The 27842-nt window shown below is 39.9% G+C and overlaps 1 protein-coding gene across 4 annotated transcripts in view; it reads right to left on the bottom strand.

Annotated features, from left to right (window-relative positions):
• TENM1 (teneurin transmembrane protein 1) overlaps positions 1-27842 on the bottom strand; it is a 772415-nt gene that overhangs the window by 123938 nt on the left and 620635 nt on the right. For all 4 annotated transcript variants that reach the window (XM_073879177.1, XM_073879176.1, XM_025852677.2 and 1 more), the window contains 4 exons: positions 25187-25306; positions 19309-19570; positions 16765-17032; positions 1822-1965 (listed from right to left, as the gene is read on the bottom strand). In XM_073879177.1, coding sequence (XP_073735278.1) covers positions 1822-1965; positions 16765-17032; positions 19309-19570; positions 25187-25306 — 794 coding nt within the window. The remainder of the gene's footprint in view (positions 1-1821; positions 1966-16764; positions 17033-19308; positions 19571-25186; positions 25307-27842) is intronic.

Below are 27842 nucleotides of genomic sequence, written 5' to 3'. Positions count from 1 at the left end.
GCATCCCCAGTCCTGGAGAAATAACTCAAAGTCCATGTTCTACTAAAGGTTGCTCAGAATCTGCCTCTTTGGATGAAAAGGAATGTGATTTTGCAATGAAAACTTCCCAGTAGATGTTCAAATGAAAGCTGGATGGGAACACCAATGACCGACTCCCCAGTAGTACGCAAAACGAGGTGGAGGAACTTGGATGAAGCATTTCTAACCAGGGTAGTGAGATCAGTTTGTCTGAGAGCCACATGGGCTCAAGAGCCACCTGTGGTTCCCTCTCCTGATTTAGTTAATGTGTAAATTACAAACCAGGAGAAAGTGACAACAGGAAGAGTGGCTTGAAGAAGGCAAAGATTGAAGATGACCGTGTCCTGATTCTCTGCCTTTTCCTCTTTTCCTAAGTCCAGGACTTAGGAGACTTAAAACTAAGTGAAGTCCAGGACTGCCTTCTTTCCCTAGATTCTTTCACTTCTTCTCCTGTCTTCCTCCTACCTCTTCTTTTTTACCTGTTACTGTTCCTTGATTCAGTTCCTAGCTTCTCACTGGATCTACGGACATTTATGTGGACAAATAACTGTGTTGGAGAGAAAGAACACAGGGCTCTAGCCACTTATGAACTGTGCAACACTGGGGAAAGTCACATGACTTTGTAAACCTCCGATTCTTGATCTTTTAAATGAGATTAATGCCATACTGCAGGGTTGTTGTATTTAAAAGGTGACAGAGGTCACCAAAGCCTTTTGAAAACTGTAACACATGGATGATTCATCAATGCCAAGGTGCACATTTTGCTTCACATTTTTAACATCTCTGAAATAAGTATGTATCTCATAATCAGTGCATGTTATAGTTTAATTGGCAGCATTTTCCATAAAATAATGGCATAATTGATGGAGTCTTAGATTATATAAAACATTATATTCTACTTTTTAAAAGTTGGTTAGTGTCAGATACATTGATTAAATACTTGGGATAGAGCAATGATGATAGATGATTCTTAAAACCCAGTTTCACAGAACTTTGTGATGAAGAGGTCTCACTATACTAGTGCTAATTTGAAATCAGATTGTTGTATTTGAAAAGAAATATACTAATATGGCCATCTCTAGGTGGTGGACTTATAAATAATTTTTTCCTTGTACTTTTCCAAGTTTTCCGCATCAAATATGTGTTGCATATGTGTAATACATATATATAGCACTATGTATGTGTGTATATATATTGCATTAAGAAAACAGTATTAACAAATATTTTAAAAGCTTCTTAAGTGCAAAGAAATGGGCACTCTTGACCATGAAATGGACTATTATTCTTGAGGGAAACTTGGCAGTATGTATGAAAAGCCTTAAAAACATATACATCTTTCTCTTTACATGAGATACCTAAGCTAGGCAAATTCATAGAGATAGAAAGTAGAATAGGAGCTGGGGGAGGAGGAATGGGGAGTTACTGTTTAATGGGTACAGATTTTCTCTTTGGGATGATGGAAACATTCTGGAAATAGACAATGGTGATGGTCACACAACATTGTGAATGTACTTAATGCCACTGAATTGTACACTTAGAAATGGTCAAAGTGGTAAACTTTGTTATGCATCTTTTATCACAATTTAAAAAAATTCCACTGTGGGGTGTCTGGGTGGCTCAGTCGGTTAAGTGTCCAACTCTGGATTTCTGCCTAGGTCATGATCTTAAGGTCATGTGATCAAGACCAAGGGTGGGCTCCATGCTTACCCCCTCTCTCTAAAATAAATAAACAGAAATCTTTAAAACAGTAAAAGGAAAAATTGTACATCCTTTGAAAATAAAATAAAATGAAAAGCTGCTTACCACTTTGAGGATTCAAAATATGATGCTTATTCAATGACCAGCCTCCTAGGTTAGAAGCATCCATCTCAAAGCCTTGTAAGATGACTGTCCTTTTCTCCCAGAGAATAAAGTCAGGGCATGTTTCATATTCATATCCCACAGATACTGCAAACAAAGAGTTAATAACACATTAGAGCATTTTAAAATGTTTCCTTCATTTTTACACTCGTTGATACTTCTGTGGATATTGCATTTGCTATCGAATTCTGATGTGGGTTGAAATTTGACTGCAAAGTGCCTTTCACCTCACACGGTAGAGTAGAGCACCAGCATCCAAAGCGATCATCAGTCAGCGTGTGCGTACTGGATACGGACTCAGATAAGTGAGTGCCATGTGTGCTGTCATTTGGTACATACCATACGTTTACGGATATTAAGCTTTGGGCTTTGGGGTTGGAGGCTGTGTTGTAAAACTGAAGAAACAAGCTCTCTGAGGCTTAAGCTATGCTGCTATATCTTTCTTTACTTTTCTGAGAGAGGCACAGGGAGGGCTGGTTTCTTCTCTCTCTAGAGGGCAAAATGCATTTAGGAAGCTGGTTTCAGAGTACTTGGGTCACTTATACAACAACTGACTACACATGAGACTAATACAAATCGATTTGCCCAATTTATATTTTCTTTTGTGCTAACTGGCCGTTAGTTTGCCAAGAAGTCTGAGTTTGCTTAAAGCACAGCAAGTGTAAATTCCACCTTGTGCACATTAGATTTTGGTTTCTGCATAGAGCTAACCAAGGGGATATCATCCAACATTTGGCCTCAACTCTTATGAAGCACAGATGTTGTGCATTAAACTTGGAACCCTGGAATGCCACTAAAACAGAAGTAGGAAACGAGGTAGCATGGGTGCCTCTGCTCTCCTGAAATATGTTTAACTCAAGTACACCAAATCCCAGCCATTTTCTCAGTTGGTAAACCTGCTTACCTGTCGGAACCCCAGATTTCTGATTCTTGAATTCAAAATGCTTTCTGTCCTCATAATGTTCTAAGCCTGAGAGTATTGACTCATTACACTGCATACCCCGAAGCTGTTTTCCCCCTTTCTGGCAGCTTCAAATATCCCTAGCTAGTAGTTGGCTATTGCTTTTCCAGTTTCTGTCTCCACCTGACTCTTTAGATGCCCCTGGAGAACTCATTCCTCCTTTTGTCATTTGGTTATGAAAACTGGTAATGAAAATGTGTGCTTAAACAATGCCAGAACAAGAGGTCCTAAGATGAAAAATTAAAGCAAACTAGTTTTGGGTTTTGGCATTGGGTGAAGGGAAATGATGGTAATTTTAGTCAAACTGATTTATATGTGCATGTGTGTATATGAGCATATGCACAGATAAGCCACAAAGTCCTTATGATTATGAATATACAACTCTCTAGCATTGCGGATCATCTGTGGCCAATTTTAAATCATAGGTTGGCTTCTTTTTGTCCCGTGCTCTACCAAAGCTTTAATAGGGATCTTATAGGGCCATCTTCACTGGCTGTTTGACCTGTGCAGTCGTGCAGGGGCCCATGCTTTGAAGGGTCCCATACTTTGTTCAGTGCTCTGCTGCCACTGCCTTGAAATCCTTAATAATTTTTTAACACAAGGTTCTGTATTTTCATTTAACACTGGGCCCTGCAAATTATGTAGCTGGTCCTGATGGGGATGCCCTTCTACCCTGACATCAGATGGCGAAGACTCATGGAATACAAACTCATTTTATTATTAGCCCTAACCAAGCATTATTAGCAAGGGAGATCAATGGGGAGCAGGAAAGACTAATCATAAAATGGAAATAATTTCTAAATGGAAATTAGCTCTGGATCATCCTGTGTCAATGCTGTTCTCTATTAAGGTGGATAGAAACAAAGAATTTCAGTGAAGGAAAAGGATCTTAAAGGTATTCTAAGTTGGGTTACAGTCATAGCACAAATCATTGCTGTCAATAATCTCCTGGATATCTTATCATAGCCCCCAGTGCTTGCTAAACAACTCTGGTAGAGTAGAAAGAGCTGGTTTTAGAGCTAGAGTCACAAAACACTTCAACTTTTGGGTCCACCATTAACTAGCTGTTTGGTGTCAGGTGAATTATTCTGCCTCTCTGAGAATCATGTTCTTCTCTGGTAAGAAAGCCAGGGCAGGGGAGGATGGACTAGAATTGATGATTTTTAGACACTCTTGGGTCAGGGAAACTTTTATTATGAATTTGATGAAAGTTAAGAATCTTCCTCCTAGATTTCTTCCTAGAAAGATGCAGATGAGGGGCGCCTGGGTGGCTCAGGTCATGATCCCAGGGTCCTGGAATCGAGCCCGAGCCCCGAGTCAGGCTTCCCTGCTCAGTGGGGAGTCTGCTTCTCCCACTTCAACTCCCTCTGCCCCTCCCCTGCTCGTGCTCTCTCTCTCCTTCTCTCTCAAATAAATAGATAAAATCTTAAAAAAAAAAGAAAAATGCAGACACACACAAAATTTTATATACAATTCTAAGGGGTTCACTGACCTCCTGAAATCCAAATAGAGATCTCAGATCAAAGACTTTTGCACTAGATAATTTTCATAGCACCCCTTGAGCTCTAACACTCTGTCTTTCCAAAGTGCATTCTTTCAAGGTTGTGTTTGATCGATTCTGGTTGGGGATTAAACCCAAAAGCCGAAGAGAGGACGGGATCTCATGTTGGCAAAATCAGGTGGTGAGAAAGCATACTTAGGCCATGTTGATATGTTGAATCACATGGTTTCTGCTTCTCTTGCAAACGTTTAAAAGTCTTGATTAATAAATAATCACAGCAACAATTACAAGTTCCCTGAAAGCCATCATCTCTTTCCCTACCATTGTCAGGATCTGCTTTTTGTACATTGTAAGGCTGGTGAGCTCCCCCAGAATCCTTTCCCCGGAAGGTGATGATGCAGTTTTGCAAATAAGTAGTGTGCCCTGGTGACCTTCAATGGTGGTTTGGAGCCGGATTTTTCCCTCTCAGTAACAGTTAAAGATCCTCCTAACTCTGTGGCAGGAAAGGCTTATATAAAGTATCAATTAAAGAGTTCTCACTGCAATGGTAATGAGACATACTCTTTTCACCTCATATCTGCTCTCTCAATTGCTCTCTAGTCCACAACAAAAAAGTGCATTGGCTGCAAACCCCACAATGATACTACTTTTTTCCCCTAGTGATGGCAAATAGCAACAAGGCAGCCACTTAATAAGTTCCCTCTAATTTTTATTAGGTTTACTTTCTTGGGAGAAAGCTCTATGAGCTAATAAATTTATAATTTATACTTAAGACTTGTCCAAAATTTCAACTAGCTTTAATGAGAATGGCTGTGTGTTGGGGTATTTTTGCATGTGGCTTCTTGCTCAGAGCAACAAGGCAAGGTTTCTTTCTGACAGCAGCCCACTTTGGCATAATCCTAGAATTTGCAGTCAGTTTAGGAGAAAGCAGACATTTCACCCCACAGAGCTGAGCTACTCTCCAAATGCACTGGAAACTAGCCAATACAGAAGCTACCAATCCTAAACTTCTCTTCATATAATTAAATATAGGGGGGAGAGGGGCTGTTCAGGGGCTGGCAATGAAATTGCTAAGCCCTGACATTACACTCTGCCTGGTACTGTGACAGCTGAGTCTCAGCTATGAGCAGAACGGACCACCACCATTTCCCAGGGCAGCCTGTTGCCTATCACATCTGATCATCAACACAGCATGGTGCAGGCCACAGAATCAGCATCTGGTGCTCTGGAGTGGGGATGAGGAAGAAGAGTGTAATAGGAAGGAAAAATCATTATTCATCAACATTTCAGAGGAGCTGCGGAAGACACACTGGTCTGGCAATGGGCTGAGACAGGTGGGGAAGCTGGGGGTCCCGGACTATACTTCCCAGGAGCTGGTATAGTGGTCCCATACTGGAATGTATATATTGGGAAAGCAGGTGAGAAAAGATCCATTAATAGAGCCGAATGTGTGTTCTAAATGATGTGACTGCCTCCCTCGTGACACCCTTAATTCTGTCTGGATTTCTGTCTTCCTGTGTTTTCTCCCTCACCTCCACACAGAGGTATTAATGGGATGTTTCTTCACCGAGTCATTGATGGTCAAGATAGGACTGTTACATTTGCAGAGGGCTCTGTCCTCTGGTCACAGGATTGTACCTTTGACTTGACTGTTAGTCATCTTGCAAATATTGACACTGGCTTATGAAGGAGACTTTATTATACTGCTTTATAAAGAAAGAGAGCAGCTTGCTCCCCCAAAGTCATTGGACATTGGGCAAAAGAACTGAATGCTCATTCTACTTCTCCAAGCAGCAACATGTGTATAATGTGTACTACAAGAAGCTGAGGGCCACGGTGCCCCTGACATCCAATTCAGTGCCTGTGACATTCATCTATAAGGGCTGGTATAGGAGACTGACAATAAATAGCCGAAGTAAAGATGTTATGCAAGGAAGCTAATGTGCAAAATATGACAAGATTAAGCAGATCATTTTCAACAGCTTCAGGCTAAGGCTTCAGAAACCATAATGGTTGGGCGCCTGGGTGGCTCAGTCGGTTAAGCGACTGCCTTGGGCTCAGGTCATGATCCCGGAGTCCCGGGATCGAGTCCCACATCGGGCTCCCTGCTCAGCGGGGAGTCTGCTTCTCCCTCTGACCCTCTTCCCTCTCGTGCTCTCTATCTCTCATTCTCTCTCTCTCAAATAAATAAATAAAATCTTTAAAAAAAAAGAAACCATAATGGCTGCATTTATGAAGGCAATACGTAATTAAAAGTAGTCTGATAGTGTGAGAAATTGACATGTTACTTCATGAATTCAAGGAACATCTAAAAATAATTTCATGACATTTAAAAGGTAACTAACAACAAGATAAAAACTTCCTTATCCAAAAAGAATCATTAAATAGAACAACAAACATTTCCCATTCTTTTAAAATAGATTAATGGAAAACAACAACAGTAACTACCAAAGACAAGAGACGGAAGGAACCAAATGAAGACCATGGCAACGGTAAACCAAGACTATAGAGATGCAGTGCTATCTACTGAGAACAGGTATGTGCTCTTAGAACTTCTACCTTTTCCTATGCTCTGGTGATTTATCATAGGATAGGATGACCCCAGAGGTTCCTCAGTTTGACACATTGCCCAGTGGCCTGAAATGTTTTGTTGATTTATCTATCATTCCTGGCTCACCAGGAGTGTCAGAATCAGGTGATGAATTTTTATCAAGTGCCTCTTTAGCACTTATGGAAATATTCACATAGTTTTCTTTTTTAATCTATTAAGGTGGTGAATTATAGCAATAGGCTTCCTAATGTTGAACAATCTTTGTGATCCTAAAATAAATTCTATTCAGGGTGCCTGGGTGGCTCAGTCGGTTGTCTGACTCTTGATTTTGGCTCAGGTCATGATCTCAGGGTCGTCAGGCTCCATGCTCAGTGGGGAATCTGCTTGAGATTCTCTCCCTCTGCCTCTGCTGCACACCACCCCACCCCCGGCAAATAAATCTTTTTAAAAAACTCTTTGGTTATAATGTATTATTTTTTTAACGAATCACTAGATTTGATTTGGTAATACTTGGTAATACCTAGCAGTTTACAAAAATAAGGTTTAGACATGACAGCGCTCTAAGTGAGGTAGTTGGATGAAGAAAAAGGACAGTAGGAAAAGTAAAAAGCATCCAGCAGTGAGGTAGCCACACAAGAGGTCCTGTATACTAAAATCTAATATAACGAGATTTTTTTTCCCCTGGCTGCTCTGTTCGAGCCTTGCCGTGTAGAAGTGAACCCGGAACGTGGATGACCTAGGTGCCATGAAGGTAGGACGATGTTCTGGCTCACACTCAATTTGTGAGTGCCTTCGTGTACCTGGACACAGCTCTCCTCTCCCTTTGAGGCACGTCATTCCATTACATAGGCAAGGCTAAGGGGTTCGCTTTAGCCTCTGCCCTTGTTCATTTGTTTGTTCATTAAACAAATATGCAGTATTTAATGGGTATCTCTTGTTGTTAGGAACTAGAGATATGAGGATGAAAAACACAGAACAAGACAGAATGTCCCCCCCCCCCCTGCCTCCCTCCCCCACAACACATGAAGCTCACATTCTAGTGGGAGGACAAAATATAAAACAAAAACCACACACACACACACACACACACACACACACACAGTGATAAATGTTATGATGGGAAAATGAAGTGTATTAGTAGCGAGTGTAACAAGAGAATTTAAGGTGGAATGGAGAAACAAGGAAAACCCTCTTTATGCAGAAGGGGGTTTATCTTATGAAGTATAAGGAAGAGCATTCTAGAGAGAGCAGCATGTGTGCAAGGCCTTGAGGCTTGGTATTTCTGGGAGATTTAAAAAAGGTTAGGGTGGCTAGAGGGTGGGTTTCTCTCTATCAAAAACAAATGAAGAACAACCCCTACCCCCTCCCAGTGCGAATTAAGACAAAAGATTACTATCCTCTAGCAGTACTTAGGCATTTTTCTTGGGAGACGTTTTAGGAAAGAAGGAGGCTGTTATTTAATGACTCGGCAAACCTTTACTGAGCTGCTCTATGTGCCATTCAGGTGATCCACTGAGCACTGCAGATACAGTGGGATATTACCCAGGGTAGGATAATTTGTCATTTGAGAGAGGCCAGACCCTAACGGGTTACCTATCTTTTGGAACTTTCATCCACGGCCTCTTTAATAACTATCACAAAAATAATTTCACCTTACATTTGTATAACATACAACAGTTAAATACATTTTTTGGTATATTATCTAATTTGAAGACTCACAAAAACCTATGAGGCAGATATATTTACTCCCACTTGATAGATGAGATGACAGAGAGGTAGAGTGACTAGTTCAAGTTCATCTGGCTAGTAAATGGCAGAACCAGAGCTAAACCCACTGACTCATAAGCAAGTGCTTCTTCCAGCTATGTTCAATCACAGCTATAAAGGGCAAGACCCACAGTTCAGAAGTGCTAAATAAATGATGTTTCATTTGCTCTGAATTAAAGAGATAAGGATTGGAGGGAGGCCGGGCCTAGCCTTGAAGGAGAAGTATCCTGTATTCTGCTTGGCCAAAAATAGCACCCAGTTATGTTGTTGTCATGATGTAATTATGAACAGCATCCCCATTTATTCTCAAAAGTATCTTGGTTTGAATGATAAATTAGATGGTCACCCAGTCTTGGAGAGATATCTGTATCCTGCTCCAGTATGGGTTGGGAGAGGGAACTGGAAGGCAAAACAATCATAAATGCTGACTTGGAAAATAGGACATATGATTTGGAAAATTATTTAAGTTTTCTGTCTCTTGAGTATGTCATCTTACCAATGGCTTTCAAATTCTTATGCCTGAAAGTCATTTGTGACCCAACATACACATAGGGAGACACACACACACACACACACACACACACACACACACACACGTATAATTGAAGCCAAGTTTTCCAAAACAATGCTCTCCTAATAGCTTTACATTCTGATATTTTCTATTCTGTTCACTTTTGTTCTATGCCATTCCATTCCATTTTATTCCATTAAAAAAATACTAGTCGACTCACCAAACAGATTTCATAATCTACTAATGGGTATGACCAGCAGTTTGAAATGGGCATGGACCATTGCTTACCAGGATATCAGGGTCATTTAAAAATCCTGGTAAGCTCCAGGCACTCTTACTTCTGGGGGTCCTATCTCACATCCTGTCAAACATATTAAAATGGATACAACCCACAACCCATACCCTGCATTAAACATATTTCATAGGCAAGTGTGAAAATTGAGAAGCACTTGATAAGCTGACATAATGCTTCATTTTGTAGACATTTATTTAAACATTTATTAGTGCTGATTTTCTGGCTTTCTTTTCATATTTTGGTGCCAATATACTTATTTTTCAGGTTGCAAACATTCTCACAGGTCCTTGAAAAACTCATATCGTTGGTGTTATGCCTATAAAGCTGAATGGATAAAATAGCCCTGCTCTCAGTTAACCATTATGAATTCATGAGTGGAGAGAAATGATGAAAGATTATTATCTCTGCTAGCTTCTTTGACAGAAAGCCACTGGGGCATTGAATTGGGTGCTCACTAAGGTGGGTTGGTCAATTTAGCGAAGAGAGGCAGCAGGGAAAGGCATGCAGAACTCAGGACCCGGAGATCCGAGTGTGAATCCCTGTTCTGTAGAGGGCTTTACGCAAGTCACATGCTCTCTGAACCTCAGTTTCCCCCTCTGCAGAACGAAGATCATATACACCGCCCTATGCCTACCAGGCAGGAATGTTAAAAGGATTAAAATGAGATAATGTACGTGAGAGTACTTTGCAAATTGTAAAGCACTACCCATTTATTATTAAAATATTCAGTGGCTGTGATTTTTGTGGTTGCCCAGCCTGCGCAGGTTTTACTGAAGGGAAATTTATGAACACTAAAGCATCATTCTCAGGGATGTTTTGTGTGCACAAAGCAACCGTAGCTTAGCACCTATTACTATTAATGTTCCCTTGTTTCTCTCTAACACAATTTAGACAGACTCTTATGCACCGTGAACCTTTAGGAAGTCTAGTTCTCTCTGCAACACCACTCTTTCTTGCCAAACTACTGTACTAAATAATTATGCAATTGTTGTTGCCAATAACCTTGAAAAAAATAGAATTGTTTATAGCAGTGCTACTAAAGGCGATGGCTGATTTTCTGAACTTCTAGGACTCCAAACCGCTGTGATTTAATTTAATTAAAATGAAGACCGGGCAGAATGCATTATTACATATTGATAATGTATGCGGACCCAGGCAGACATAGGGAATTATTTTGACAAAATTCATATAATGGATGCAGATCAGAGCCCCTGAACAAGCCAGTTTGTCAAATTAAATAAGCTGTCTCTAGAATTTTAATAGCACTGTGAACCTAACAATAATGATTTTTTTAACATTGTTTTGCAAGCGGCAGAGTTGGGAAAGAAACTAAATAATATACAATGATTTCCAGACATCACACCTTATTTAGAGTTAGAGAATCAAGTACTAGGGCCAAATTATTTCAAATGCACAGATGGAGTTTTTTAGCAGGGGAGTCTTGTCTGTGTATCAGACAACAAAATCTTTAAGCTGGATGAACTAGTGATTCTGGGTATTGTACCGCAACCCTGGGAGTGATTTTACTCTTCTTCCACTTGATCAATAGTGTACTTGGATTAATCAATCTTATCAGTTGCCACTGATACTTTGCCAGGGAAGTAGTTCACACTATCTCTGTTGATAATTTATTCACTCTGGTATTGTCCTTCCACTTGTGAAATCTGTTGCATTGAAAAAAAAAAAAAAAAATGGTGGGATACTCTAGGATCTCAAGCACTCCTTTCTCACTGTGGCTGTCCCTCAACCCTCTATTCTTCTTTTGAGACACCCTAGCCCTTAGGGATGCCACCAATTCCCCACAGCTGAGCTACATGGGAAACAAGAGTCCCACATTTCAAACTAAGTGGGCATTTCAATTTAGATATTCACCATTACTTCAAATTCAGCTTGTTTAAAGCTGATCTCCTCTTTCTCCATCACCCAGAAACGGTTGGGACAGAGGTTTATATTTAACTGGCATGAAAAGGAAATAAGAGTGGGAGAACTTTCCAGCCATAATTTGAACCCAAATCCTTGCTATAACTGGGACTGTAGGAATATTGGTCAAGGTTTGTTTCCTATTACTGTTGTAACAAATTACGACAAACACAAAGGCTTCAAATGAGACAGATTTATCATCTTATAGTTAAGGAGGTAAGAAGTCTGAAATGGGTCTCACTGAGCTAAAATCAAGGTGTCAGCAGGCTGCATTCCTCCCGGAGGCTCTAACGGAGAATCCATTTCCTTGCCTTTTCCAGCTTCTAGAGGCCACCAACATCCTTGTTTCTTGGCTCCCTTCCCCCATCTTCAAGGCCAGCAATATTTGACCCTGCTGTGCCTTTTTTCTACAGTTACACCTTCCTCTAACTCTGACCTCCCCTCTGACTCCATCTTTCACTTTTAAGGACACTTGTGATGACATCAGTCCCACCTGGATAATCCAAGATAATTGTCCCATCTCAAGGTCAGGTGATCAGCAACCTTAATTCCATTTGTAACCTTAATTCTCTTTTGCCATGTAAAAGAATACATTCACAGATTCCAGGGATGAACATTTTTGGGGAGTGGTGGTCATTATTCGGCCTGCCACAAGGCTATACTAAGACCTCTGAATCTGAAGCAAATCTGAGAAGTGACATATATAGCACCATTATTAATATCTGGGGCAAAATGTAGTCTGTTTCTTCCCACATTAGTTAAGCGATTATAAAATATGGGCAGGAGTACAACTAAATCTTTTCTTTCTTATTTGTTTAGATTCAGTCATCTCTATTAAGGTATGAGCTCGGTGGCCACATCCTTGATCCCTTTGTCTCCACTATTTATCGTCTGTTGTGTTCATAAGGTGCTCACAGTCCATCTGCAGGGAGTTAGATTCTCCGACTTCATTCTACCACCTGCTGTAAAGTTTTACCACTGTCAAGAAATTCTCTTAGTCTCCATGTATATGGAAATGGAGACTAGGTAGTAAATAAAAAATCGCTTTAACCAAGATTATCAAGGACATTTCCTATAAGGTAAATAATCCATATTCCATTTTAGGCACTATGCTTGAAATTATTTTGGCTATTTTGTTTGAGATCTTCGCCAGTGTTCTTTCTCTACCCTAAAAAAATATATGTCCTTTAAGTGCACATAAAATACCATGAGTAATACTTTTTTCCCCTCTCTCTTTGGATATTTCTGGGTAGATCAATTTTCTTTTGTTTTTGTTACTGTTAATTAGCCTTAAAAATGAACTAACAACATATATTTTAGCATTTTAATTAAGGCCATTTTATAGTTAGAATGCTTCAGGAAGTTTTGACCAGGAATATGATTGTAAAAATACAAAGTAAACCAATACCCATCGGCAAACAGTAGGAATGGAGGCTGCACCACTGGTGTGTATACTAGAAAGTCTTTGCTTTTCTTTATGTTTTAGTTGTTTATTCAATAATCCATGGGCATATTAGAGGCTAAGTCATTAAGAGTGCTTAACTACAACAAAGAAGAAAATTTTATTTTTTTAATTTTTTTTAAAGATTTTATTTATTTATTTGACAGAGAGAGAGACAGCCAGAGAGGGAACACAAGCAGGGGGAGTGGGAGAGGGAGAAGCAGGCTTCCTGCCGAGCAGAGAGCCTGATGTGGGGCTCCATCCCAGGACCCTGGGATCACGACCTGAGCCGAAGGGAGACGCTTAACGACTGAGCCACCCAGGTGCCCCAAGAAGAAAATTTTAGAATCTTTAGCACTGGAGGTATTTAAAAGAAAGAGAAGTAACACATTTTATGCATAAAGTAAGGTTGATAAAATGGTGCAGACACCATGGAAAGCAGTTTGGTGTTTCTCAACAAGTCAAACACAGAATTACCATATGATCTAACAGTTCTATTCCTAGGTATATTCCCCCGAGAACTGAAAACAGATATTCAAAGAAATACTTGTATATGAATGTTCATAGCAGCACCAGTCACGATATCCAAAAGGTGTAAAGCATCCCAAATGGCCATCAGTTGATGAATGAACAAACAAAATGTGGTATCCATGCAACAGAATATTCTTCAGTCCATTCCATAGAAAGGAATGAAACACTGATACATGCTTTGACATGGATGAACTTTGGAAACATTATGCCAAGAGAAGGAAGCCAGATATGAAAGACTGCATATTGGATGATTCTATTTGTTTGAAACATTCAGAAGAGGTAGATCCATAAAGACAGAAAGGTGATTGGTGATTGTCAGGGCCTGGAGGGGAGGGAGGAGTGGAGAGTGACCGCTAGTGTGGGTGAGGTGCTACTTTGTGGGGTGATGCTGAGAATGTTCTGGAATTAGATATTGCTAATAGTTGTACAACACTGTGAAAATACTAAAAATCACCCAGTTGCACACTTTAAATGGGTGAACTCTGTGGTATGTGAATTATATTTCAATAAAGCCACTACTTAAAAAAGTAAGGTTGAATTCCATTTATGTGAACCCTGGCAAGAAATGGCTGCTAGACATTGTCTTGGTCAGCTCTTCATAAGAGTACTGGGTAAACTGCTAAGTGTCACAACTTAAGAAAAAAGTAAAAACAAACAAGCAAAAAAGTCAATGAGCCAGCAGGGGTTCTGTGGAGGGTAATAAGGAATTGGAAAACAAAGCCCTATGGAGAAAAGTTAGAGGAATTTTGGGTTATCCTAGGGAAGCAAAGGCTTTAGGATAATATCCCGGAGAGAACATGAGGTATGAGTGTGCACCAGTCAAGGTCTCAGCAGGAATCACACATCACACTCAAGTGTTCACGCAGAGAGTCAGATGAAGCGGCTATTTACAGTAGCACAAGCAGGGTGAAGGGAATTGACAAGGGCTGGTGACCCACTCAGGGTCTGGCAACACTGAGAAGCCTCCTGGGTTCTCAGGGCCAAAGGGAGGGAATGATGATACAGACCAGAGAGCTTGGGGGTGTGGAGGAGGGGCTATCGGACAGGAGCTGCCATCTCCTAATGTAGTTGTTGCCAGAACTGTAATGAGGGAGGGAGAGGGGTCAATACCCTGACCTCCTTCTTCTTCCACCCTGCAGTCCCCAGATGGTGCCACCCATTGACCACATCAAATGGGAGGCCAGACAGTGAACGAGTGCAGGCAATGAGGTCCCTAGAAGCCAGCCTCTCATAGCCCAGAGAAAGGCAGAGGAGAGAATGTGCATGTGTGTGTGCATTTGTGTGTGTGTGTGTGTGTGTGTGTGTGTGTGGTAAGGAGGGAAAATGGAGAATAACTGAGTGCTTGCCTGCTATACCTAGTTCCCTACTTAGAGAAGCTGAGACAACAAATTCCTGCGTAGGCTCCATGCTTTATACCTTGTGATCCCAATATTCTGGCCACCAGCAGAACTGCAAAAACACTACCAGTGCTGAACATCTGTTGAGTGCTTACTGTGTGTGAAGCACTTTACATTATTTACCTCATTTAATCCTCCTATTGTAATAACCTATGAGTAGCATTCTCTTTATGATACCCATTTTATAGATGGAGAAACTGTGGCACCTGGAGATTAACTCATGAACCCAGTGTTTCATAGCTAGTAAGTAGACAAGTGATGATTTGACTCCATGGAGGGAGTCTGGCTCCAGCGTTGTTCTCTTAACCACTACACTCACTGAAATGGGGATCAAGCAGGAGTCCATAGGCTGGCCAACAACCTAGATGGTAGTTAGCCTAATGGTAGAGCTCGGCTTAGGGTGTTTACCCTATGGCTGACACAATCTGATATTCTAAGAGGAATCTGGATGCACGGTACAAAGCAAGTCACCAGACTGTGGGGTTTGAAGAGCTAAGAGAAAGGGAGGGTAGTTAATATGGGAGAAGGGATGAGTTCAGGCATCCGTGTAGCCGAGTCACCATGGAGGACGGTAGTGGCCTCTGGCTGCAGAGGGGACAACTGGAACTGTTGCTAAGTTAACAGAGCAGACACTGGCTTCCTAGAACGACAATGTGTCTTCAGCAAGGCTGCAGTTTGCTGATGCCTTCTCCTGTTCTTTCTTACTTTCCCATGTCTTTACAATAACTCCTCACTAACTGAGGAAATCTGAACCACTCTATGTTTCTTGCCTTCTAATAAAGTCCAACCGAGATGAGTTAATTATTTAAATATATGAGGATCTCTTGGGCAAAGAAAAGTCACCAGTCTTTGTTTCCCCCCCTCTATTAGTTTTCCTCTGGAAAGAAAGGGAGGAAACTGACACACCAAAGTCTAAAAGATATATGTCAGTTACACGGGAGTTATTCCATGATAGACACTTCCAAGGGAGAATATGAAAACATCTCCTCTGGAGAACTTTAAAAATAGTCTTCTCCTCTGTCCAAGGATGGTTTCCGTGAGATAGTGCCTGAAGGCAGAAGAATCAATGGCTCCCAGCTGTGACTCCACACACCTGTGTCAGGTCCGTTAGGAAGTTTTCACTGTCTTCTACAGGGTGAGAGGGAGAAAAAGACATTGCTGTCCATCTGTCTGTCTCTCTCTGAGCATCAGTATTAGATTGCTTACTGTCATTTTTTTTTTAAGACAGACTATTCCTTTTTCTGATGTTAAGATATCCCTCTCCTTGATGAAATTATGGTAGTGGTAGGCGAGTAGTAGATGGTAGCAGGTTTTTTTTTTTTTCCCCTTTCTTTTTAAGATATTCTTGCTCGGCAAAATAAAAAGCTGGCAAATCTGTTTCAGTCTAATTTTTTAAATGTCATTTGTCTGACCGAATTAAATATCTGAGAACCACAGGCCCAAAGGACCTCCAAAGGTCCCTACTATCTCTAAGATTCTAGGTTTTAGAGTCTTGAAATAACAGAAAATCAATAGGACTAGGAAGGTGCGATGATTTTTTTTTTGCATTTAACCTACTGAAGTAACAAGTTAATGGAGTCTAACTATCTTAGACAGAAGAGATAATAAGTGGAGATGCCTATAAGTTAAAATTTTGTAGTTTCTAAGTGGAAATGACAGTCTAAATGTCAAACCCAAAAACATGGCCTAAAGAACGACACACCAAAGGTCACAGTTAGAAGGCAATATTCAGCTCTGGAGACAGTTACAAGTCAGATAGTGTGGGATGCCGCTGCTATGCAGCCATCCTGAGAGGAGAACTAAACTAGTTTTGAAGCAAAGATCTGTCAAAAGGGAATTCTAATAGGTCCAAAGAGAGGAAGTTGAATGAAAAAATGCCTTAGATCCTTTAAATAAAAGAAAACCATAATGTTTTGGTACATAATTATTTCACATACCAATTAGTATGCAACTAGTATTTTCTGTTCGGTGAATATAATGCTGCTATTTACATAGAATTAGTTCAACATACCCAAAGCCTCTGCCAGGCCCCAAACCTTCTGTCCATAGATGTCGGTCTTGTTCCAAGCAAATGTGTAGATGAGATTAATTGCAGCAGGAAACCACTTCTGCGTGAGTCGCCCTTCCACAGCTACTGTGAGGTGTACTTTTATCATTCCCATAGGAATGGTCGAATGTGTCAGAAGGATCCGGAGCAGGGTTTTATACCCAGGGGTGCGGCTGCTCAGGTAACTCAGCCTCACAAAGCTGGAAGGAATGGGGATCTCCTCCTGTACAACCTGAAAGACAAAAAGCCAGATGGGCTCTATTGGTGGTCATGGGTAGAGGAGGACACTGCATGCTTTCTTGTCTTAAAGACACACCAAAGGAGAGAGGTTAAAGGGATCCTGTGGACGTCCAGGCAAGAATCTTGGTGAGGGTGTGTGGCCATAGGTTTTGAATTTTGCACTGAATCCGCATGGGGACAAGACATCCAACTAACCCTGAGGACTGAGCTCCTTTTTTCCCTGCCAGGAAAGACTGTGAAAAGAACAGTTTTCGTTTTTCAACAGTCTTCCAAAAATTGCTTAGTAGGAGCTGGAAAAGATCACACTGCTGGATGTCAAGCCTTTCAGTGCTCTGGGCTCCACTGAGGGGTCTTTTTCTTATATATACATACACAAAATCTTGTTTGGTGGGTTAAGTCATATATCACAAAACCACTGCTGTAATCCTTATTCAGGCCAGGCTCTCTAGGAAGAAGGACTCCAGAAACAGGCTCAGCAAAGTGATATTTTACGACAGAGATTATGGTTTCCCTAGAATTAATCCTTACTGATGCAATCAAATTTGTCTTCTTTGGACCTTGGGAATGACCTCGAGGGTCAATTTTTTAATCAAATTTTGCTTACATATTTCTCTGTGTTTCAATATACCAATAGCTGGGAATAAGTTTTTCCAAGTTGACACCTGTAGACTGAGAAGCAAATAACTCCCATTAACTCCTGTGCACATTTTATACTAAACATTGGTCCCAGAATGAAACTACTACCACTTGGCTTCCTTAATTAATTGCTATTACTTATTTGTTTATTTGCAAATATGGAGTTAAACCATCAAAAGTGGTCACTAAAACCGAATCTTGTGTTCCATGACTTTCAATTTTCAAAACTCAGCCGAAGAAAAAGCCTATTCAATACTTTTAAGGTGACATGAATAGTGTGGATATTTTTGTGTCCTCACTCATTTTTAGCTCAGAACCTTGTCCCTTGTCCCTTTTCTGAACAAGTGCACATAGTAGGACAGGTTGTTAGACACAAGGTATCTCATATTATCCAGGATTTCTGGTCATTCTTTTTCTGGGGACACAAAGTGCTTTTGTCTATTCTTTGCCTGATTTTCCTTCCTCTACATTAGCTAGTTGATACCTGAGCTGTCCAATGGCTTTGTCTCCTTAGGTGGTGGCAGAAGTACATTAGTGAAGGCCAGCGGGACACTTACCACCTTAGTATTTTATTTCCCTATGGAAACATGCACTCCTAGAGCAGTTTGAAAACTTCGGTGCTGAAATAAACCCGTACTTCCTAATGACAAGTATACAGAGACTGGTGTATCAGTTCAATGCACTCATTAAATATGGTCTTGTTTTTTCTTCCTTTCTAAGGAAAACCAATGGAAAAGACAGGAGGGGCAACTCGGACTCCTTTTCCAGCAGGGCACTATTTTTTTGTGAGTCTTTCACAGGTGATATCCTCCGGGCATTGCTAACAGCTACTGGGAATGTTGTGATGGAAGAAAAAGCAATTCAGTCTCAGAATGTCCATTTACTTCCTCTCGAGTATACTTCTTGAATTCTGAATCTGTGTGACTTGGGTCCATTTTGGTAGCTTCTGCATTTAACTATCATTAAAATGGTTCTATAATGTGATGAGGAAATTATACTATAGATGTTTAAATGGCTTAATATTGAAATGAAAATATTGAAGGCTCAATAAAGAAAAATTCTCAGGAACTATAAAATACCAAGGTTCAAAAATATGTCTCCCTCTGACATATAAAGCTTGAACACTCAAAAGCAAAGCTTTAAACAAAACCCATACACTTGAAAACTACCTTTGCCAAACACAGCTAGACAAGAGGCATTGTCATGATGTTGAAGAACAATGACAATGGATACAAACTAGACAATGGAAGGAAACTAGATTTCTCAAAGAGCTTTAATTTCAGAACCACAGATGGTCCCACCTCATTGATTATACTGTTACCACTATTGAGCTAGCTAGCTAGCTTTGCTCTTTAGAGCACAGTGTTCATTAGGTCAAGGTTTGGGGCTTAATTCTCATGATAGCTAGCTCATCTTGCTTTGTTCTGTGGCCATAGATAGCACCCTATAGCCCTGGCCAATCACTTTGCAAATGTGTGCCAGAGAGATTACATTTGAAGGCTTCTCTTGATAAATGAAGGGCAGCCCATTATGTGGCTGGCAGAAATACCAGGAAAAAGAATCCAGCCATTATATGCCATGGACCACTCCATGATACTATGATTTTATACATCCAAAGGCCAATGTACCCACCTGCAGCTCAGGAACAATAGTTCCCCTCTCTGGACAGGACCCTCCAAATGATGTGAGTGGTGAAGGAAGCACAATAGGGTTTGGGCTGATAAAGTTGGAGATGTCGCAGGATGGTGGGTCTGACACAACTCGCTGCATGGTTACTTTCTCTACCACAATGAACTGATTCCAAGGTAACCAGAGTGTCCTCTTCTCAGACAGGAAAGGTGATCGGTCAAAAATTAAGATGACGGAAATACCGCCAATGGCTACGAGGTCAAAGCTGAGAAGGAAAAATATAAGACGGTTTCAACCAAATGAACAACCAAAATAAAGTTCAAATTAAAAAAATAGGTAATTTTAGTGCACTTTCTTTCCTTTGGGACTCAACTCTATCCATTCGTATTTCTGTTTTATAAAGTCCCTCTAGCTAAATATATGGATGACTTCTTTTCACTAGCCAGTAGACTTTTGAGAAAAAACTCCCCATCACCAGTTGATATTCACCCCAAATTTGTAAACCAATTTTAATACTATCTTAAACAAAATCACTGCATGTATTTCTGCAAAGCCACATCTTATCACATAATATTCAGCAGCGTCTTTAATATAATACATTATTCATCCACAAAAAAATTACTATAATGTAACTCAAGAAAAGTAAAGAGCCAAAAGGTTAACTATCTTGTTCGGAGTCACAAACATAGTGTCAGAGATCCGGTGGTGTCTTTGAGATGGCATTTGGAGAAAGACAGCAGCAGAGGAAAGCTGTTCAGTGAAATTTGCTTGAACAATACCATGCCTGAACCCTCCACATCTGCCTGCTCACTTTGGCTCCTGATTCTACTTGAAGTCTACATTTAGGATTTCTGGTTCTGTCTAGAATGCCTCTTGGTTTCCTTTTGTAAGATAGCCTGTAATGGACCCTATCCATCTCTGCTGACAACACCTTCCATATGTCTGACAAAGCAAGACTACCTCTCCTGTAAGCCAATTCTGTCCATCACTTGATGTGGTATCTGACATTATGCTTGCATTGGAGCATAACAGACTCAGATTTCAGTTCATTCTGCACTTAACTGATTCTACCTTACTTCTCTTGTAATCATAATGATGTCTTTGAGATAATGTACTTGAAAGCATTCAAAAAGCATAAAATACTATGTAAAAGTAAGATAATGATAAATTATTACTATTATATCATAAAAATGGATAAAGGGCAATATGATGCTCCTTAATATTCAGAGCAACTTAAATTCACAGGAGAGAGATGCAAGCAATTCCCTGCATCAAAAGAGATCTTTGTAAAACACTTTTTTAATGATAGAATGCCCTAATAGGGAATCAGACTTAATTATGGATATCTCACCACTCCCTTCATATGACATTTATTGTATTTGTTATAATATTGCCAATCATGTCTTGTTGCCGAAATCTTCCAGATAAAGATAAATGGGCAGTAACAAAGGATGGCTAATACTGTATCTTTATTGTTACTTTTTCAGTCAAGTGGCTGTAATGATAAGGCAGTTTCCAAAAAGAGAGTTTGAAGAACTACAATGGTTATAGAAAATAATCTAGGTTTGAAATAAAAAAAACCCAAATGGCTTATGATTTAAGGCAGGCTGAATTCATTTTAATACAGAAGCAGTTTAAGGCAAGTATGGTGGGGAAAATCCTACTTGTCAAGAGACCTTTCCTCTAGTTCACATTCTATGTTGATTTACCTCCATGTCCTTGGGCAAGTTTGCTTTGCCCAAACCTTGGCTCTTGCCTCTTTAAAACTGAAGTGCTTATTTATTTGAAAACAAAAACAAATGCACACACACACACAAATAAAACTATCCACACAAAAACACGTACCTGGGAATTATTCTCTACTTCTAGAAAGATTAAGCAGACAGGGCAGGCATCTTGTTTTGTAGAAAGAATGGGGTTTTGGCTTCATACACACCTGGGTTTGAATCCCAGCTCTGCCATGTTAACTTTGTGTCTTTGGGCTAGTTATTTAACCTCCATGAATTTCTGTTTTCTCATTAGTAAAATGGGGCTAATATGATCTATCACTCAGCTGCTACTGCTAATGAGTAAATAAGAGAGAGACTTAAGGGTCAAGGACTCAACAAATGTTAACTTTCTTCTCAAATCTGATCCTTGGCTTTATTACATTTACAGATGTATCCTCTTGTAGTCCAAATGAACTGTAGGCCAGCTTTTGATTATCTCCATAAGCAGATACTGATTTTTAAATTCTTCTGGGAACTTCCCCTAGGTTTCCTGTGATGGTTTACTTTTATCTGTCAATGTGGTGGGGCTATAGTACCCAGTTATTCAGATACTAATCCAGGTGTTGCTGTGGAGGCATTCTGTAGATGTGGTTAATATCTACACTTAGTTGACCTTAAGTAAAGGAGATTACCCTTGATAATGTGGGAGGGCCTCATGCAATTAGTTGAAAGACCTTAAGAGCAAAACTGAAGTTTCTCTGAGGAAGAAGGAATTCTGTTTCAATACTGCAGAGGTAGCATCAACTCCTTCCCAAGAGATTGCAGTTTACCAGTCTCTACAGGTTTGAACTTGCCAACCCCACAATCACGTAAGCCAGTTCTTGAAATCTCTCTTTTTCTCTCTCATGTATACATTTATACATATGTATGTACACACATATACACACACAGGTTCCGTTTCTCTGGAGAAACCTGACTGATTTTTCCTCTTCCCATCTAGCTGATATATACAGTAAACACATTCAGACTGACTCATTAATTGCCACAGAGGTGGAAGGTGGCTCTGTGGTCAAAATTCTATCTAATCATTCCAATGCCAAATTGCATGTTCCCTGGATCATTAATTCTTTGGGATTTTCCCCACCACAAATGATCTCCATTGGCATAGGTCATTAAGAACAGGTTATCAAGTCATATGATAGTGAGTACAAAATACCCAAGGGGGAGGACCTATTTGTCTGGAGACTTGTCAATCCATAATAAGTCAGACCAGTCCTAACCACAGATGGAAGACTATTGAGGCCAATCCAAAATGCTTATTTCTGCCTTACGGTATCCATAAATCCACAAACTCTTGAGGGGAATCAGAGTGAATTCCCTGTTTCATTTTCTAAAGTCTTCCAAACAAAGTTCCTGAGACCTTTAATGCTTCTCAAGAATCTTCTAAGAAGGTCAGCACTTCACCTATTGTGCTTATCACTAGCTGAACTATAATATAAAAAGTTCTCTTTCAAAACTTTCCTGAGCACCTGTTATATAATCTAAGTTGAAGGTGGCTAATCATAGAAGATATGAGCCAGATTACTTGGGTTCAAATTCTGGGCTTGACCCTTATTAGCTGTGTTAATTTGGATACGTTTTCTCATCTGCGAAATGGGGAAGATGATAATAATCCTTCCTATCTCATAAAGCTGTTGTGAGGATGACACAGATCAACACTTATGAAAATGCCTGGCATACAGTAGATATTCATACATATTCATTTTCCTTTAGAATTGCCTTTTTCTTCTATTCTGCTACTTTGGCCTCTCCCAATCTGCATGCCTCATGTCTTCTTACTTTTAGAGGGCTCCTTCTTCCACTGCCATCCTTCCTCCTGCTTTTTATACATCACTTTGGTCCCATGACCTAGACTTTTCCTGGTTCTCTAGGGAAAGTTGTCAATTAACTTGTTCAAATGGATGATAATGGGGGTAATTAGTTCTACATCCCACATAACATATTTGCATTTAACTGGGACTTTAGAGTCAACAGCTTAACTCAAAGCAGTGATGCCACTGGTGGGAATTACAGGCAAGGGGGGCAGACAGGTTGGACTGAGATTTGGAGACAGAGGGCCCCTTACAGCATCTCACCTATCACACTCTGTCTACTGGGTATTTAAATGCTAATCTCAGCCTTTCTAGAATCCTTTTGCTCTCAGGTATAGTTTCCTTATGATACTCTGCTTTTGAAATGTACTTACTCAGTCTGAGGGAGCAAGAAGCAGAGACATATAAATGGAAACTCCCATCACACTGTCACTTTATGTCCAGGACATGACAGTGGGACAGTCTGCTTGGCATTTGGGGCACAGATTTTGAATGCTTACACCCTTTGTGGAGCATGAGGGGAGAGTTATTGCCAGAGGGGATTCTGGCTTTATTTGTCATCTACATAAACCTAGTTCTCACAGAGAGCTCAGCAGACGAGGGTTATGGCATTTTACTTAAAACAAAAAACACAAAAATGACGACAAAAATTGTTCCTCTTTAATGTTTTTGGTAAACTGGAAATAGAAATTTTTAGGTTTTTTAAGCCTTGTTTCTTTTAAGCTCTTTTGTAAATACCAAATAATTCCCTGAAACCTTTCTACACATGCTAAAAAATCCCTAAAGGCCCATGAGTTCTCCAAGAGAGGTCATATGTCTCTGAGGGCATATTCTGTTTAAAGAAATAATCCATTTCTCAATTTCTGGCACATGGTTGAACATGCTGGCAAGGGAGAGGCCACTTCTGTGTACCAGTTACTGGTGAGGGAACTACCAAAATTGTATCATTCAATCTAATTGGGAGAAAGGTCCTTTTGAATTGGTAGAGAGCTCCAATTATGGACTTTTTGAAAGGAAATGTACTTTTTATTGCATATATACATATATATGCAATGGATGTGTGTGTGTGTGTGTGTGTGTGTGTGTGTGTGTGTGTATTCAGACTATCTGTACCCAGACTAGTTTTGCTGAGTTTGTTCTAATAAATAGATGGCTAGTTAAGAATTAGCAATATAATTTACATACAAATCATTCATAGGATTTACTGAAGTCTTAGAAATGGTTTGTTTTTCTTAAGTATGTTAAAACTTTTCCTTATTAGCTTCTTTAACCAATTTTTATAAGCATTTTCTTGATGGGCAGTTGAAAAAAATAAATTCAGCATAGCCCAGGTTGAATACTTAACAATTCTGAAGACGTTAGAATTAATAAGGTTTGATTGTAGGTTCTTGAAAGAAGATGGTCTCTCACACTGTGATAAGAGTTCCAAGCCAACATCTCTTTATGTGACTCCTGAAGCAGCTTGTCACGAGTAGTTCATTTTAAGGGTAGCCATCTGGAGACTAGGGCACCTCAAGGCCATTATTACAATGCTCCTGAGAGTCATAAATAGGTATACCTTTAAGCCGGACACATGGGCCTATTGACTCAAATACTCTGAACAAAAGTCTATCTAAATGATAGACAAAATGTCTACCTAAATGAGAAACAGAAATGTTTTTGTGAGCAAATCCTTTTCTGGGATGAAAAGATTTTACTTAGTGGTCTTGCTTCTCGGGTCTCAGAGAACCTGAGAAGCCCTTAGAGAGTAGCCTGGTGGTTGGTGTTGAGGTTAAATCACTACAGTTATATAGACACCGAAGGGAATTGGTTAGGCTGACCATGCTTGTCAATCAGGTGCAGCCATTAGTAAAATAGGCCTAGGGAGGACACATTAAAAATAAATATCTTAATGAGGCTGAAATCTGTGTTTTTGGAAGAAACCTTTTGGACATCTTCATTTCTGAAATATTTTGAGGCTGCCATGGAAGAACAGCCTAAGTGCTCCATGGCTCCCTCTTTTTGATCTGCATCATCACACTGAATTTTGAAGCCAGATTGATAAATGGAATTGGATGAAGGCAAGGAAACTTTCCACATGGCCAGGGCCTTGAGAAGACTTGAGTAATAGTGCATGGTTAGAAGAGAAATTTGATTTGATTTAGTTGGGGAACAGAGGAAATAAATATCACCAATGACTTTTCAAAATACAGCTAGAAGGAAGATGGGCTTACAAAGACTGTATCATCTAAGCCCTGGTTTGACTCATAGCTAGAAGTCAGTATTTGGCCCCCGCAATGATTAGAAGCAATACTGACGTACCTTCCATCTTGCCGGCTGATGGTAAACCCATAATCACTGTGGTGCAAGAAACTAACATTCACCCCTACTAGAGGGGTTCCATCTACGGCCACCACTTGGCCTCGAATCACACAAGCACGCCTGCAACACAAGATCAAAGGCAAATATAAAAGCATGTTGAAACTGGATTCCAGAAGCCAAGATGGAGACACTTTGGAAAACACAGTAAAGTATAACAAACAATAATTTCACCAACCCAGTAGTAACTACTAATAACATTTTGAGGATGGCATGTATATCTTTTTTACCCATCAAAATTGGGATTATACTCAGTACAGATCTGCATCCTCATATTTTTAACAGTATATAATTAACATTGTCCAATGTAATCAGAAATTCCTTTGTGTTTATACAATATAGCCTTCAAACAGCATTCCTTAAATTTAATCCATTCCTTATTTTAGGACACTTTGTAGTTCCTTAACTTTTCCAGAATTGAGTATCTTATTATTTCCTGGGGAGATGGTCCTAGTTGTGGAAGAATATTTTTCTCTTATTAAAATTAAAATTCATTACATTAGTTAATACATAAATATATAGTACATATGACTAAAGTCTCTGCTCACCACCTCCCTCTCCCAGTTGTTGGGTCTTCTCCTCAGAGGTAATCAGCAACATCATTTTGTTGTGTGCATTTTCTATGCATTTACATACATAGGTGTGAACATTTTTAAGGCTCTTGATACATATTGCCAAATTGCCTTTTCTGGAAAAACAATTTAAAAAAAAAGCCAACTTACTTGGATAAATTTTAAGAGTTAATCTGCAAGAGACATAGTCCTTGGCTATGGTATTGTTTCTCTTGCCTAATTGAAATAAAATATTTCAGGTGATTTTCCCTTTAAACAAAGGAGTTTCATCCTTGCCAAAAAATGGGATTCTATTAAACTAGTCCCTAAACATGGCTGTCTCCCAGACATAGTCCACTAAAATGTGTACACTTTCAGCTCTAGCCTGACCAAGTTGTAACAAATTTCAGGAGCTTGACAGTTAAGAAGAGGGCCCAGAAGCAAATTCCGATCAAAGATTTTTCACTGGTCTGCCATTATTGGGGGCAGCAGGGGTTGGGGGTGAGTTTTTTAACCACTTGGGGAGGGGGGAGTCCAATCCTAGTTTTGGCAGCCCTGAGCTCAAGAATGTGCATTTTATACCTGGAGCTGGTAGTGTTGAGGAAGGTTGAGCAAGTTCAGTGATTTTTTTTTTTTCCTAGCGAGTTAATGTCATTTTTTCACCAAGCAGGATTCAGTAGATCAGGGAATCTTAATCTTGGATTAAAGAGGGCCATGTTATTTAGGAAAACATGACTTTCCAAAGTAACCATGATAATTTCACCCTAGCATGATAACTTCTTCAAACAGAATTAGCAAGTTGAGGCAACATATCTAAAGGCTCATGGCTACAAAGATCATTTGAGAGAGAGAGAAAAAAATTGAAAAAAATCAAAAGACAGGTACCAGCCAAAGTTTGTTTTATATGTTATAGCCAATAAACTCCCCACTAAGTTCTATCACACACAGAGGAATTGGATGTAAGTTTTGCTAATAGGATTTAACCTGCATTACCTAAGGCCTTCCCCCAAAACAAACTACAAGCCATTAAGTACTACCCAAAAGTAAGCTAGTATAACTATTGCTATTGTTGTATTGAGCTCTCAGACCAACATCTCTAATTTTGACATAGATCAGTGGCTTTCTTCTTTCCAATGAGCTGTACATTTTATGAGTTCTATAAATTATGGTTCCAAATGGTATGCAAATTGGCATATTGGCACTTGCTTTACCTTGTCTGATTCTCCCAGTCTCTTTTGGGGAGATTTTGAAAGTTTGAGATTTTGAAATCCCATTTGTTCTAATAGAGAAGACATTTACTTGAAAGTCAATGAGTTCTGGATTTTGAACTAATCCTGACAGATCTGGTCCCAGGTTCTAAGTCCAATGTAACAAGAAATGAAAATGAAAGGATGTTGGGTGCCTGGGTGGCTCAGTCGGTTAAGCGACTGCCTTTGGCTCAGGGCATGATCCTGGAGTCCCGGGATCGAGTCCCGCATCGGGCTCCCTGCTCGGCGGGGAGTCTGCTTCTCCCTCTGACCCTCTTCCCTCTCATGCTCTCTATCTCTCATTCTCTCCCTCTCAAATAAATAAAATCTTAAAAAAAAATAATGCTTAATTTATAAAAAAAAAAAGAAAATGAAAGGATGTTTCTAGTTTTATACAGTAACCTTTTGAAGGTCTTTATAAAACAAAATTTGACAAGCAGGGTATAGACGAAGTAGAAGCAAGCTGAGAAAATCTCCTCCAAACTATTTAGTGATTGGAGCTAGAAGGGCTGAGAAGAGGCACAGGAAAATCAGTTAAACATGGCTTCCTGGGCCCTAAGAGCTGACTGCTTTTTGTGGGGGCATGGGGTAACTCCACAAACTTACCAAGGTTCTACCAGTTAACAAGGTGGCCTTTGCAACAATAAAGCCTAGCTAGGTGGTCGCTGATTCCCTTTTGGCAGGACAATTCCACACTTACTCATTTTATTTGTTCATATTACTCTAGACATTGTATCTTCCCACAGCTATACTAGGCTCAATTATTTTTGTTTTTATTTTGTCAAGCCTAGTTGGCATTAT

This window comes from Callorhinus ursinus, unplaced genomic scaffold (genome assembly GCF_003265705.2).
Source record: "Callorhinus ursinus isolate GAN/ISIS: 27379988/994484 unplaced genomic scaffold, GSC_fseal_2.0 scaffold33, whole genome shotgun sequence".
Classification (NCBI taxonomy): Eukaryota; Metazoa; Chordata; class Mammalia; order Carnivora; family Otariidae; genus Callorhinus; species Callorhinus ursinus.
Note: the sequence above shows the minus strand (reverse complement) of the source record. Positions and strands in the feature narration are given on the sequence as shown.